This window comes from Mustelus asterias, chromosome 12, assembly GCF_964213995.1.
Source record: "Mustelus asterias chromosome 12, sMusAst1.hap1.1, whole genome shotgun sequence".
Taxonomy (NCBI): domain Eukaryota; kingdom Metazoa; phylum Chordata; class Chondrichthyes; order Carcharhiniformes; family Triakidae; genus Mustelus; species Mustelus asterias.
The window spans coordinates 86,761,031-86,775,673 of record NC_135812.1 but is presented as its reverse complement, the minus strand read 5'-3'; the positions used below and the strand labels follow the sequence as shown (position 1 = coordinate 86,775,673).

Below are 14,643 nucleotides of genomic sequence, written 5' to 3'. Positions count from 1 at the left end.
TCCTCAGACTGTGGGCATCCAGTTTATACTGAAGTTGAGTAAAGTTGAGAAAAGATAAGAGTACTTACCAGGTTGCCCCTCTTTGGACGGATAGGTCCATTTGACTCTTCCACAGAGGACTAGACATAGTACATAGTGCCTCGGGTATTACTTCCAGGCGAATGAAATAGGAGAAGAGACAAAGCACCTGAGTGCGTGTGGAACCCAAACATATAATCTGATTCTCATCTCACAGCCCCAAGCGCGACTGACTCCAAATCATTCAATGTGGTTGACTCTCAACTGCCCTCCAAGGGCAACAAAGGATGGGCAATAAATGCTGGCCAGCCAGCAACGCCCATGTCCCAAGAGTGAATTTTAAAAATCAGTCAGTGCGTGGGATTGGTGAAGTCACATTTCCAGTCTAAACCATCAGTCATACTTCAGAGATTCAAGTTTAATTCAAGGGGGAAAGCCTCAGGCAAAATAATTGTGACTTAACTGCTAAATTGAAACAGATGTTGGAGTATTGCAATTTTGGAGTCACCTTGAATGTTACGTTATAGGACAAATTAGTCTGTAGAGTGAATAATGAGACGATTTGACCTTACTTACAGAGGTCGATAAAAATTTTAAACAAGCAATGGAGACAGCACAGGCAATGGAAAACACTGGAAAAGGTGCCCAAGAGTTACAGAGCATGCAAAATGGCACCATTCATCAGTTAGGACAGTGACACCAAAACTGAAGAAGTGGACGTGAGGCAGGAAACGAATTCAGCCACAAATAATATAAGATTTAGAAGAGGTAATCAGTCGGCAAAGTTTGAAGTGGAATGTTACCGATGCGGAGGTAACCACTCCCCTGTATCTGCAGGTATAAGGAGGCTGAGTGTTTTTTTTGTCTTGAGAGGCCATTTAAGGCATAGGTGCAGAGTAAAGTCTACCGAGTAGCCGATTAAATAATGCGTCACCAGTATACAATGTGGAGGAGTCTAGCACCAACGATTTAAATATTCAATCATTGTTTAATATAAAAGCGAGCAAGATAGCTTATATTACTGCAATGTTCTGGGTAAATGGGAAGCATATTAAGATGGAATTTGATATGGGGTATCAGCTACGATGATAGGTGAGCAAACATATTGATTCTTGAGAGAAGAAGTGCAACTATTGAATTTAAAGAGTACTGTGGCCAAGTTAATAATCTATACTGGAGACGCGATAAAAATAGTGGGCGCTGCAATGGTGCCTGTAAGCTATGTGCAGCAGTCTGCCCAACTCCCTGTGATCGCAGCGACAGGTAAAGGACCAAGTCTTCTCAGCTGCAATTGGCTTAAGGAAATCAAGTTAAATTGGACTGAGATTTTCCAAGTGCAGGAAGAAAGACTGTTCAAACTGATAAAGAAATATGAGAGTGTCTTCATGGATGAATTAGGCAAAATAAAAGGCTTTCAGGCGAAGATCTTTGTGAACCCAGAGGGGCGATCCCTCGATTCTTTAGGGTGATCCTGTATTATGTGCTTTATGAGAGGAAGTAGATATTGGGCAGAATTTTTCCCACAAAAATGGTGAGGAAACCAGCGCAATCAATGCTGACCTATCCGGCACAGTTGGACCGCAATCATCCCACACAGTGCACTGAAACCACCCCCCCCCCCCCCCCCCCCCCCCACACTGAAACATGCTGGTATGGTGTGCGACTTGCCTGAACTGGCTGCAGCTGTGCAGTGTTAACAAGGGGGAGCTGCATTTAAACGCTCCCTCTGCACTCACTGCCAGTCACACCAGGAGGATGGCAGTGAGACCAGCCCCACATTTCCTGGAGGGAGATCTAGGATGGCTTCTGAATGCCATGGAGGAGAGGTGGGCCATCCTGTACCCCTGAGAGGGTAGACGACCCAGGTGCAGGGAGTTGAATGTTGCCTGGATGCGGTGACTGTGGTGGCCAGTGCCTGACACTGAGGACCAGTGCCCACTGCCGCAAAAAAATGAACAACCTCATAGGGTACAAGGGTGAGTGTCCATCTGTCTCGTCCAGTCTCTCACACTTAGAATGTCCACAGCAATCCACTTCCTGACACCCTGCGACCATCCAGCACCAAACCCCCAACATCATCCTCAAATCCCTCTGGCACTCGCCATCACAACCTTAGCCTGCCCAGTCATGGCACCGATACACGCCACTTGTTTCCGAGTCCCCCAGCCTGCTAGCCATCAGGCTTTCAATCATCCCTCCTCCTGTCTCCGCAGAAGGGAGCAGGATAAGACAGAGACAGGGAAGTTCACAAGTTGTGACTCCTGACCCCCTTCGAGGGGCGCGTGATGGAGCTCTCAGGGAGGCACCTGAGAGAGGGGGGTCCTCAGAAGTTGGCATCCTTCCTGTGACCCCCTCCAGCACCTCAGAGGAGAGCTCAGAGGAAAGCACCGACCAGGCATCAGAGACATCACCAGCGCAGATACAAACACCTCAGGGGCAAAATTAGCACACAGGCTTTGGGTTCACTTCCTGGTGAGAATCACACTGCCATTGATGCACGTCACATAGAGGCGAGAACATCCGAGGGATCAGGAAGGCAGAGGTCTGCTGGAGGGAAATTGCTGGCCCTCAGCTAGATGCCACGCCACTGGAAACGGTTCTCACAAAGCTGCTGAGATGTAGAAGCAGAGCCAGGGACTGCAGGTGGGGGTGTCAGCAAACAGTCTGGCAATTGCAAGTCCGCTTGGAGGAGTACCACAGCCTTCAGGCACAGGAGATTGTGCTGACATTACATGGCACCCAAGGCAACACTGCAAAGGTGACGACCGCAGTGGAAAGCCTCATGCAGAAAATGGTAGCCATGGGTGGAAGGGTCCAAGCATAGCTGTGTTGCTCAGGACCAAGGCTGAGGGCCTCTGGACACAGCAACCAACTGCAGAGGGGCTCCAGAGCTTCATCCAGACTCGAGTACAATTGCTAAGGGCTCGCACACCCTGGTGCAGACAATGTTGTGCTTCCAGGACTGACAACATCAGATGATACAGAGGCTTCTGGAGCTAACTCCAACTGCCCCTCCATCCCATGGAATGTCCCGGGGCCCACAGGAATCGTGAGGGATGAGGAAGTGCTGTAGGCCATCCCAGGGTTTCCCACCCAGCAACTCAAGCAGCCTCCAGCCCTTTGAATCCCCCCTTCCTGACATTGGTGCATCTTATGGGCAGCGGGCTGAACAAGGTGGCATGACTGCATCCGTAACACCCGAAAGTCAGCCTGAGCCCCCCAGGTCCCAGTCCTCCAGAACACAACCCCCACAGGGCAACAAAGACCAAGGGGGGGGGAGGTGGAACCAAGCAGATTGCCTCCACCTCTGATGTGCATCCTAGACATAACACCATGCCACATACAATTAAGAGGTTGTAGGGTCTCCAAGAGGGCACAGGTGAAGACAGACACTGTAGTTAGGGATAAGGTAATATGCACCGTAAATAATCCCGATTAAAGAATATTGCATCCCAAAGCTGAGATTCCTCTGGCATTGACCTGTTTCCCACAGGGAGTTTCGTACCCTATCTGTACCCGTGGAGGCATAGAGCACTGGACAGAGCAGGAAAGGCTCTTCAGCCCATTGAGTCTGCACCAACAATAACTGCAACTACAATAATTCCATTTCATGGGGCATTGGCATCAGTATTGGAACAGGAGGGATCTGTACCATTGAGATGGTCTCCACTGAACCGATCTGGAACCAGTGTTCCAGCAGAAAGGATAAATAGGGTGGTCACAAGGACTTTAAACTAGCAAGTGAGAGGGGAAGGGAAGGATAAAATCACAAGAAGTATAACTAAATGGAAACCAAAACATCAGGTTAGTTTGTGAGGAGAAGATAAACAGTTAATAGGATGAACAGACAGGGCCAGGCTAATGACCATCAGAGAATAATAAAGGATGTCAAGATGTGTGCAAAATGTAGTGTAAGGGTCACATGACCCAGGGAACCAATCAGGGGCAGGGGGGGGATCATCCTGTTAAGCGTAGGCTTCTGTACTCGTAGTCAGCTCGGGAGCTGATTGCAACCACGAGGTTGCAAGCTTCTGTATACTTTCAACCTGTAAATAAATGAGTTGTGTTCTCCCTAACTGGTGAAAAATATTTATCGCATTTATATTCTTAATATTCTGTGGTAATCTACCAGCTATTGGTTTCCTATCGGTCTAATGAATTAATTTTCTGCTTGGGAAGGCTTTATCCACTGACCATTCACTCATCAGCACGGATTTTTTCTTCTCAACTTTGATTTGGACCAAAATCCCCCCGCTTCAAGTCCACCTTCAGTTATAACAGCAATAATGCAGTCTCAAAATAGATTGATGATGAACCAGTCGCATTTTGTTCTTGATAACAAGGATGCGTTTCGTACTGGTCTGGTTAATTAAATTATTTTTGTAATTCACACGTTTTAAGCTCGGCATTTATTTCTGGAAAGGTGTAGCTTTTCAAGTTGCAGCTTTTCAAGATGCTTTGACTCAGCGTTCTATATTGAGGATTCCATTGCAATTTAACGAGTAACGCAATAAAATCAATATTTTCACATGAAATGAGGTAAATATTATTCCAGGAAATTAAAATGTAAACAAATAGATAGGGAAGACTGTTGTTAGTATCAGTTACAGACATGCTAATAACGACAAAGATATAGTTGTATCTCATGGACCTCAGTTAATGAGTTAAAGAGCAGATATTGGCCTAATATGTGATTTGTTGTCAAGGTAAGTAAGCCTGACCGTGGAATTTGATGTGCCCAAACTCCATTTTTAAGTGTCATTGACATTTTTGCCAGCAAACGTTTCATTTAGGACATAATAGATAGTTGCAGGAATAGACAATGCATAACAGGTTTGTCGCGCCATTCCAAGTACTTTTTAAAGGATGTGAGGTAACCACCCTCCCAGGCAGCACATTCCAGACCATGACCACCCTCTGGGTAAAAAAAGCTTTTCCTCACATCCCCCCTAAACCTCCAGCACCTCAACTCAAACCCAAGTCCCCTGGTGACTGACCCTTCAACTAAGGGGAACAGCTACTCCCTATCCATCCTGTCCATGCACCTCATAATCTTGTACAGCTCGATCAGGTTGCCCCCTCAGTCTTCTCTGCTCCAGTGAAAACAACCCAAACCTAGCCGACCTCTCTTCATTACTTAAATGTTCCATCCCAGGCAGCATCTTGGTGAATCTCCTCTGCACTCCCTCCAGTGCTATCACATCCTTCCTATAATGTGGCAACCAGAACTGCACACAGTACTTCCAACTGCCATTTATCTGCCCATTTAACCATCCCGTTTATATTTTCCTGTAACCCAAGACACTCAACCTCACTGTTAACCACCCAGCCAATCTTTGTGTCATCCGTAAGCTTACTATTCATGCCCCACACCCCACATAGTCACAGTCATCTATGTCATTTATATAAATGATGAATAATAGGGGATGCAGCACAGATCCCTATGGTATGCCACTGGACACTGGCTTCCAGTCACTAAAACAGCCTTCTGTCATTACCCTGTGTCCCCAATTTTGAATCCACCTTATCAAATTACCCTGGTTATTATCCCAGGTGCATTTGCCTTCTTTATAAGTCTCCCATATGGGACTTTTGTCAAAGACTTTGCTGAAATCCATATAGACCACATCAACTGCACTACCCTCATCTACACACCTACCTGGTCATCGCCTCAAAAAATTCTAATTTGTTAGGCATGACCTCCCTTTGACAAAGCCATGTTGACTATCCTTGATTAACCCTTGCCTCTCCAAGTGGAGATAAATTCTCTCCTTTGGAATTTTCTCCAATAGTTTCCCTGCCACTGATATGGTTTGAAGTTATGAACTGCAGTTTCCCAATTTTATTGCTTTGAATTAATTATTCAACCAGTCAGATTTAAGTATTGTCATTTCTGATCTGAAATAATTCATTGATTCAAGGTCTCCATTATTTAAACTAATTTATACTTTGCTAGGGTATTTTGAGATGAGTCAAATTTACAAAGCTGAAGAATATGTTTTTCATTCATTTAATTCTTATCCATTGTAATGTAGATCTCATTAAGATCAGAAAGCTGAAAAGCAATCATTTCAGTATCTGCTAATTTGCAGCATATTGTACAATTGTGTGAATATGAACTTCATGGCTGCAGTTCAGTTAACAGATCAGATGTCGTAGCAGAGTACATTATAAAATGCTACTTAGTTAATATCTTCGGTTAATTAAATTCCTTAGTGGGTATACATAATATTCCTGCAGGAAGCAATAAGGTAACTGTCATTTGTGATGTAACCTTACATTGGCACAGTATCAATAAAGACAGAAGTTCCCTAGCGGGAAACTAATACTTGGTTAGGCAAAATAACATGAGGCAGAACAATCAGAGTCACAAGTTATCCAGTGTTTTGTAAATTAGAATCTGGGAAATTAACAAGATCACAAGCTTTCTTATGAATGAGAAATTCAACTCCTCTTAATTCACCTATCTAGAACTATCCTATATTCCTACCATTGCTGTATTTTGATGTTTCCTTAATAATTCCAGGGGTTTTCACCTCCATTGATCACTTTCTCCCAGACGTTCATTCCAAGTCTTGATTCCTCTTTTCATGATGAAGAATCTCCTGATATCAGTTGGACCTGGATCCTATTTTCCTATTCGAAAGTTTGGCCCAGATTTTTGCCACAATAAAGAGCCTCTTTGTCAATGCAAGAATCCCATAGATGGCCGAAAATTCCAACCCAAACCTGGCGTTTCCCATCTTTGCAGGAGTGGGACTGGAGTTGGGCTGAGGTTCATGCTTGCATAGTTCATGGAGGCAGCTGGCCATTTAAATGACTAGCTCTCTCCGCTGAAGTGAGATATTGGAAAATCAGGAGTGTGGTGGAATCTGAATTTGCACACTGGAAGAGGTAAGAGGAGGTCTGAACTTGATTAATTCTTATGAGTAGCCAGGATATCCCTTTACGAGAAGTAAGGCCCCATTTGGGAGGAGTAAGGCACCCTTTGGAATTGTTAGAAGTGAACTTTTTGTCCACTTTCTATACACAAACTTATTGGAGCTGTCAAGGAACTGTCCAGCTGTCAAGGGAATGTTAAGGAGCCGACTAACTGCCAAAGCTATCCAGGAAATATCAAACCTGTCAAAGGTATCTAGGAAGTGTCAAAGCTATCCAGGAATTGTCAAATCTGACAAAGCTACCCAGTAAATGTCAACATTGTCAAAACCTGTACAAGGATACTAGATATTTGGCATGGAGACAGTAAGGGTAAAGGGTGGTGGGGGCATGGGTTGGCATGAGTTGGAATGGGGTATGGTGGTAAAAAGGTGTGGGTAGAGGGGCATTAAGTTGGCTTGGGGATGCGTGAGACCATGGGGGCTAGGTAGAGGGTAATTAAGTTAGCATCGGAATGTGGGGGCCATTGGAGTGGGTGGGAGGAATATGTTGGCAGAGATGGAGCACAGGGAGTGTGTGGCGGGGGAGGGTGAGGGCTGAATGGGTGATTTTTTATTTATTAAGAGTGCCAGGGCACAAAGGCAGGCTTTGCATTCAGCCGCCTCTGCATCTGGCAGCCTGCAGGTTCATTCTAGGGTCATCCAGCCCAACTCCTGTTTCTCTCCTCCATCAAAATCCTTCACAAAGGCCTAGCTTTATAGTCAATGGCGGAGCAAAGGAACCCACCTCTGATATTGACGATAGCTGCTCACAAATATCTAATACTCTGTCCTGTGGATTTCTCCTTTTCTGGTGGCATTTTAAATCTGGTGTCAATTCAAGGGGATTTCCAGGCCTCCAGCAACAGTAATGTTAATAAGCAGAGGAAGTACCCAATCACATTAAAGTATTCTCACAAGTGGGAAAGCAGGAACTTAAAAGCATCGATTATCCTTCAATTTTAATTTTAATTTTCAGATAATAAGTGTTAACTTCAGTGAGGTTGATTTTTTAATGTTATGTTCAATTTCAGGGAACAACACAAAGACTGGCGCCCTGGCTCATGAGGAGATCATGAGTCTCGACAATGGACGGTTCCCAGCACTGGAACTCAACAACAGACGACTTTCAGTGAAGAATTCCTTCTGCAGAAAGAATGGCATCTACAACAGGTAGCCACCATCGCTCACAATTTTAAAAAATGTTAAGTGTCACCAGCTGATGGTTAAGTGAAGTAAGATTCAGGGCTTCGATTAAAACTAGGGTTGCCATAATTTGCCACCTCCAAACTGAACGTAGAATGAGGTTGATGGGAAATGGAAGGGGCAGGCACAGCTATAGATTTTTTTAAATTGCATGTTTCAAGGCAAATTACTTAATTAATGACTTGATTTTGTTGGCTTGACACTTAGTAACAGGTACATTTATTTCTTTGCAACTTCTCTCTTTCTCTGTGTTGAGAGATTTCTAGTCTCTTGCATATTTGCCAGTTTTTATCGAATTAGATGTCGTGCTTATGCTTCCCTACTATAATGCTCGTGATTTGTATTATATTCTGTATCTAGTATTTGTATTAATTTATTTGGAGTCATTTCCATGCTTCCTAACTATTATGTAAATTTATTTTTTGAATCTTTGTTTATATTATTTTGCTACACTGTTGATTTAACAAATTTTCTGTATTATGTTATGTATTATTTATTACTTTTGGCCCTAGTTTTATATCTAGTTGAAGGCTATGTCTGTTGCATTTCACATTTACCATGGTGCTGCCTCACATACGGTCCCAGGTTTGATGATATCTGCCCGTTAGATGAAATTTCTTCACTCCATCAAGACTAGATCCCTTGATTAGACAAGAAGCCAGGTCACACTAATTGCACATTCTGGATCTCATCTAAATGAGCCTGTTCTCAATTGTGACTAGTTTTGTGCCTTATGCCATCTTGCTCTTTAAGGCGGTCCTACATTGTTCATCAATCGCACACCATCAAAAGCCACTGCTTGTGCGAACCCAGATTTTACAACTGACTTCTGGGATGGTGTCTACTCCACTGGCTGGTGGCATTGGATTTAATTTCAAGGCCATAGTCATTTTGCAAACATAGGAACAGTTCAAACCAGTCCAATTTTGATATTTTACTATAAATCCTGGAATACCAATGAAAGAAAATCTGTACAAAGTAGCAGAACTCTAAATTATTTTAACGTTTACATGAAAAATATTTTTGAAAAACTGGGTCATTGGATCAAAGGTTAGACAGGTGGCAACCCTAGTTGAATAATAATCTTATAATAAGTCTGTATTCCAGTTCTTTCTGGTATTGATTTTAATTACAAGACGTATTTTGATTATAATAGCAATTAGCAATTTGAATCAGCAAAACTGAAAAGTTGAAATAAAATCTAACTGCTGGTGCATTGTGCAAAATATTCTTGTCAAAATTCCCATAATTATAAAATTTGATAGTTTTCAAATGTGAATTTGCAGTGATGAATTAACATGACTACCAAAAGATCACCACTCCCCAGTTTCCATTCCATCTGTCCTTCAAATGGTTTTCATGACATCTACTTTGAACCTGGGTCTCTTCCTGTAGCTCCTAAATGAGTATATATTCTTAAAATGTTATGAATGCACAGCCTGTTGGTGCATGGGCTTTACTTTAATAAGTGTAGGTTTACCAGAAGTCTTACTCAGAGTAGTATTCTGTCACATTGGCTATCCATGGCCAAAATTCCATTCTGGTAAGATCATCTCAGCTTAAGCCATATTGGGATCCTCCAATTGGTCTTTCTGTGCTCATGGGTTAAGGAGAGACAATCCTGTCAGGTTTTCAAAATCTACATTGCCACCAGTAACTTCAGCTGGAAAGGACATGTGTATCGACATTGTGTGAGCCAAAATTGGAGTCAGTTGTTGTGGCCTTCACTGTTGAATAGCACGGGCGGCACAGCGGTTAGCACTGCTGCCTCGCAGCATCAGAGACCTGGGTTCGATTCCCAGTTTGGGCCACTGTGCGGAGTCTGCACATTCTCCCCGTGACTGCGTCGGTTTCCTCCGGGTGCTCCGGTTTCCTCCCACAGTCCGAAAGACATGCTGGTTAGGTGCATCGGCCATGCTAAATTCTCCCTCAGTGTACCCAAACAGGTGCTGGAGTGTGGCAACCAGGGGATTTTCACAGTAACTTCATTGCAGTGTTAATATAAGCCTACTTGTGACACTAATAAATAAACTTTAACTTTAAACTTTAATGTTGATTGTCAAGTTCACATAAGAAGATGGAAACTTGGGACGGTGCTGAAGAGAATAAGAACTCTTACTTTAAGGGGAAGAGAGAGAAAACTAAATAACTTTTCTGGAGCTCCGTTTTAAAGTCATGATAAGTGCACCAAATCTTAAATGTGTCCCATGAAAATGATTTGAAGGCACCTGACTTGAGAGCAGGAGTACAGGCCATGTTGTTTTACTAAAATCGCCATCTTTTCTGCTGCTGTGGTGAAGCTAGACTCTGTAGAATAGGGTGATTCAAGTAGCAGATGGAAGATATTTCAAAGTCCCATTGCTGCTTCTAAATGCATCTGCATAGCCTCAAACCTGACACAAGTTACCTAAAAATAAACAAAAGTGTGTACACTGCTCAAACTTTATTGGTGAATAAAAGGCCCAGAATAAACAAAATTGGAGACTGTGCTTCATTTTGTTCATAAGTGGATTAATAAACGTTTTTTGTCACTTCTAGTATATGGATTTAAATCCAATCCAGGGAGATCTGCCTAAAAAGTAATATCTTAAATAATTGAGATTAAATTGGTGATATTTCAACCTTTTTTCATGTTGATTTCAAAATGTTAGTTAAATTAAATATCACTATGACAGCTTGTATTTATATTGTGCCTTTTAACATGAAATAAATACCGTATATACTCATTTAAAAGTCAAATTTTTGAGACCCATATTCTAAGCAAAAAATTAACAGGTCGACTTTATCAGGGGTAATGTTTTCAAAACACTTACATTCAACTTCCAATGCTTGCGGCTCACACAACCATGCTCGTTTTTCAGTTTGTTCCAATGTATTTTTGATGTTCGTGGCTCACATAGTCATCTGGTTACGCCACACAGATACTTCTTGGGCTGGTATACACTAACTCTGCAGTTTGTTCCACTCCTACCTCTGTCATTTCAATGAAAAATTAAACTTTTATTAAAGTTCCTGATATCTCAGTGGGAAAATTGCACTCTGTGATCTAGCATCAATGTAGGAAGATCAGCAAACTCCTGCTAAAAAATGTGGCCACTGCTGTGTTGCGCTGAACACAGGGAGCGGTGAGCTGAGTCGATGCGAGATGCCCCTGGAAAGTTAGGGGTCAACTTTTACACAAGGTATATGAAACATTAAGAACTTTTTGGCCAAATGTCAAGGGTCGACTTTTACATGAAATCAACTATTACTTGAGTATATACGGTATTTCGAGGTGCTTCAAAACATAAGAACAAGATGACTGTTGAGACCGAGAAGATGATATTGGGAAAACTTGGTTGATGAAGTGAGTTTTAAAGAGTGTCTTAAGAGAAACCATAGAATCCCTACAGTACAAAAAAAGAGGCACTAAGCACGAACTCTCCAAAAGAGCATCCCACCCAGGCCCTCCCCTCCACCCTATCCCCATAGCCCTGCACATTTACCATGGCTAATCCACCTAACCTACACATCTTTCGACACTAAAGGCAATATAGCATGGCCAATCCATCTAACCTACAAATCTTTGGACTGTGGGAGGAAATGGGAGGACCTGGGGGAAACCCATGCAGATACGGGAAGAACAAACAAACTTCATACAGATAGACACCCAAGGCCGGGTCCCTGGTGCTGTAGGGCACCAGTGCTAACCACTGTGCCACCATGCTGTCCCACAGAGGAAGGTGAAGAGGTTGAAAGTTTAGGTAGGAACGTCCAAAGCACTGACCCAGATGTCTGAAGGAAAAGCTGCCAATGGTTGGATGGAACAAGAAGTTGTCCAAAAGACCATAGCTCGGTGACTGGGTTACAAGGGTTCAGGAGTTCACGGAACTTGAGAAGGGCAAGGCTATGAAAGGATTCAGCATAGATGAGAATTTTCTATTTATGGCATTGGGAAACCAGGAACCAACCCACCAATAGCAGAGGTGATGCATGAGGTCTGTGATAGGAGACGAGCAGAAAAGTTTTGAATAATCTTATGCTTACAGGAAGTTGAGGCTGACAAATGGAACAATGGAATAATTGAGTCTGGAGATGACAGTTGGGGTAAGGCAGAAGTGGAAATGGGAATGATACGGAGGTGAAAGTTACTCGTCTCTGCACCAAAAAATATAGTGATTCAGAAACACAGCTCAGTGTTGAATCAGGGTCCCAGGTTGTCAAACGTCTTGTTCAGTGTGCCTTAGTAGCCAAGGAGCATAGGAGCAGGAGTAAGCCATTTAGCCCCTAAGGTTTGTTTCACTATTTAATGAGATCATGGCAAATGTAAATAAATATCCATCTTTGTCCCATATCCCTCTTCAACGTTGCTTCAACAAAGTCTATCAATCTGGGATTTTAATTTGCAATTGATCTGGCATCAACTGCCATTTGCAGGGAAAGTTCCTAACTTCTTCCATCCTTGATGTGCAGATGTATTTCCTACTGTTAACTCCTGAAAAGTCTGGCTCTCGTGTTTTGACTAGGCCCCCTAACTTTCTAACTCGCTGCAATAGTTTCTCTCCGTTGACCTCTCCGTCCCCTTAATATAACAAAGGACAAAGAACAGTACAGCACAGGAACAGGCCCTTCAGCCCTCCAAGCCTGCGCCAATCATGATGCCTGCTTAAACTAAAACCGTATGCACTTACGGAGTCCGTATCCTTCCATTCCCATCCTATTCATGCATTCATCTAGTTCCCCTTAAATGCCGCTATCATACCTGCTCCCACCACCACCCCGGGCAGCGTGTTCCAGACATTCACCACTCTCTGTGTAAAGAAACTTGCCTCGCACATCTCCTCTAAACTTTTCCCCATGCACTTTAAATCTATGTCCCCTAGTACTTGACTTTTCTACCTTAGGAAAGAGCATCTGACTATCCACTCTGTCCATGCCACTCATAATCTTGTAAACCTCTGTCAGGTCATCCCTCAACCTCCATCGTTCCAATACAAAAAACCAAGTTTATCCAACCTCTCCTCATAGCTAATATCCTCCAGACCAGGCAACATCCTGGTAAACCTCTTCTGTACCCTCTCCAAAGCATCCACATCCTTCTGGCAATGTGACAACCAGAATTGTACATGGTATTCTAAATGAGGTCTAACTAAGGTTCTGTACAGCTGCAGCATAACAGCATGACTTGTGAATTTTTATACTCAATGCCTCGACCGATGAAGGCAAGCATGACGTATGCCTTCTTGACTATGTTATCCATCTCCGTTGCCACTTTCAGTGATCGGTGGACATGTACTCCCAGATCTCTCTGCCTGTCAATACTCCTAAGGGTTCTGGCATTTACTGTATGAATGGGTGAAAACTTCCATCAAATCATATCTTAACCTTCTAAATTCCAGGGAATACAACCCGAGGCGTATAAGTTAACAGGTGTCTTTCTGATAATCCACCCTGCACTCCGTCCAAGGACAGTGTATCCTTCCAAAGATGTGGTGCCCAGTACTCGGCACAATGCTCCAGGTGTGGTCTAACTGAGGCTTTATACAGCTTCTACCCCTTGTATTCTAATCTAATAAGGCATAAAGGCCTGCATTCCATAAGCCTATTAATTATTTTCTGTATCTGTTCATTACAGCTACATGGACCCCAAATTTCTTTGAACCTCCACTGTTTCTCGCTTTTCACCATTTAGAACATACTTTACTCTAACACTTATAAGGCTGAAGTAAAGGTTTTCACATTTACTACGTTGAAATTAATTTGCTACAACGTTGGCTGTTCAATTATTCTATTTATTTCTCATTGTAATTTTATGCTTCCACCTACACTACCTACAATGTTGCCTCTATTTGTGTCCTCAGCAAATTTGGATATGTGGGCCGTGATTCTCCCATCCCACTGCACTAAAAACTTAGTGCAGCAGGCCAGGGGAATTCCGCGGCAGCCGGTTTGCGCAAGCGTTCGCGCCTGGCTTGCGTCTCCCAGCACCAGATTTCTGGTGGCATCTGCTCCACGCCAGAAATTGATGGTAGGCGCACAGACCATTTAAATGATCATTTCAATTTCATTTGCATGTGATTAGCGAGCCTCAGACTGAAGACTCCGGGCCCACTCCCCTCTCCGACCCCGAGTATTTCACTCCAGCGGGGATTATACCAGTTCTCCACTAACGGGGAACTAGTGCCCAACCCCGCTGGAGTGAAGGGGGGCAATCGGGCACCCCAAATGTTCAGGTGGGGGTGTGCCCCCTGGGCATTGGCACCCTGACAGTGCCAGCCTGTGCGCCAGGCATTGCCCAAGGGGCAAAGTGCTAATGCCCAGGGGGCACCTTGGCACTGCCCATTCGGCATGGGGCAGTGTCATGGGGTGGGGCCTAGGGGGCGATCGGTGGGGGTGGATGGTCCCGCTACCACTCTGCAGTTGGGATCGGTGGGGGAAGGAGGGAGGCCAGCGATCGGGCGGGCTGGTCAGTCTGCTGGGGGGGTGGGGGGGGAGGCGGCGAGCAGTCGGCACTGTGGGGGAA

The 14,643-nt window shown here is 43.8% G+C and overlaps 1 protein-coding gene across 1 annotated transcript in view; it reads left to right on the top strand.

Annotated features, from left to right (window-relative positions):
• sdk2b (sidekick cell adhesion molecule 2b) overlaps nucleotides 1-14,643 on the top strand; it is a 939,592-nt gene that overhangs the window by 861,512 nt on the left and 63,437 nt on the right. Inside the window, exon 43 of the mRNA XM_078225548.1 lies at nucleotides 7,970-8,108. Within this exon, the coding sequence (XP_078081674.1) occupies nucleotides 7,970-8,108 (139 nt within the window). The remainder of the gene's footprint in view (nucleotides 1-7,969; nucleotides 8,109-14,643) is intronic.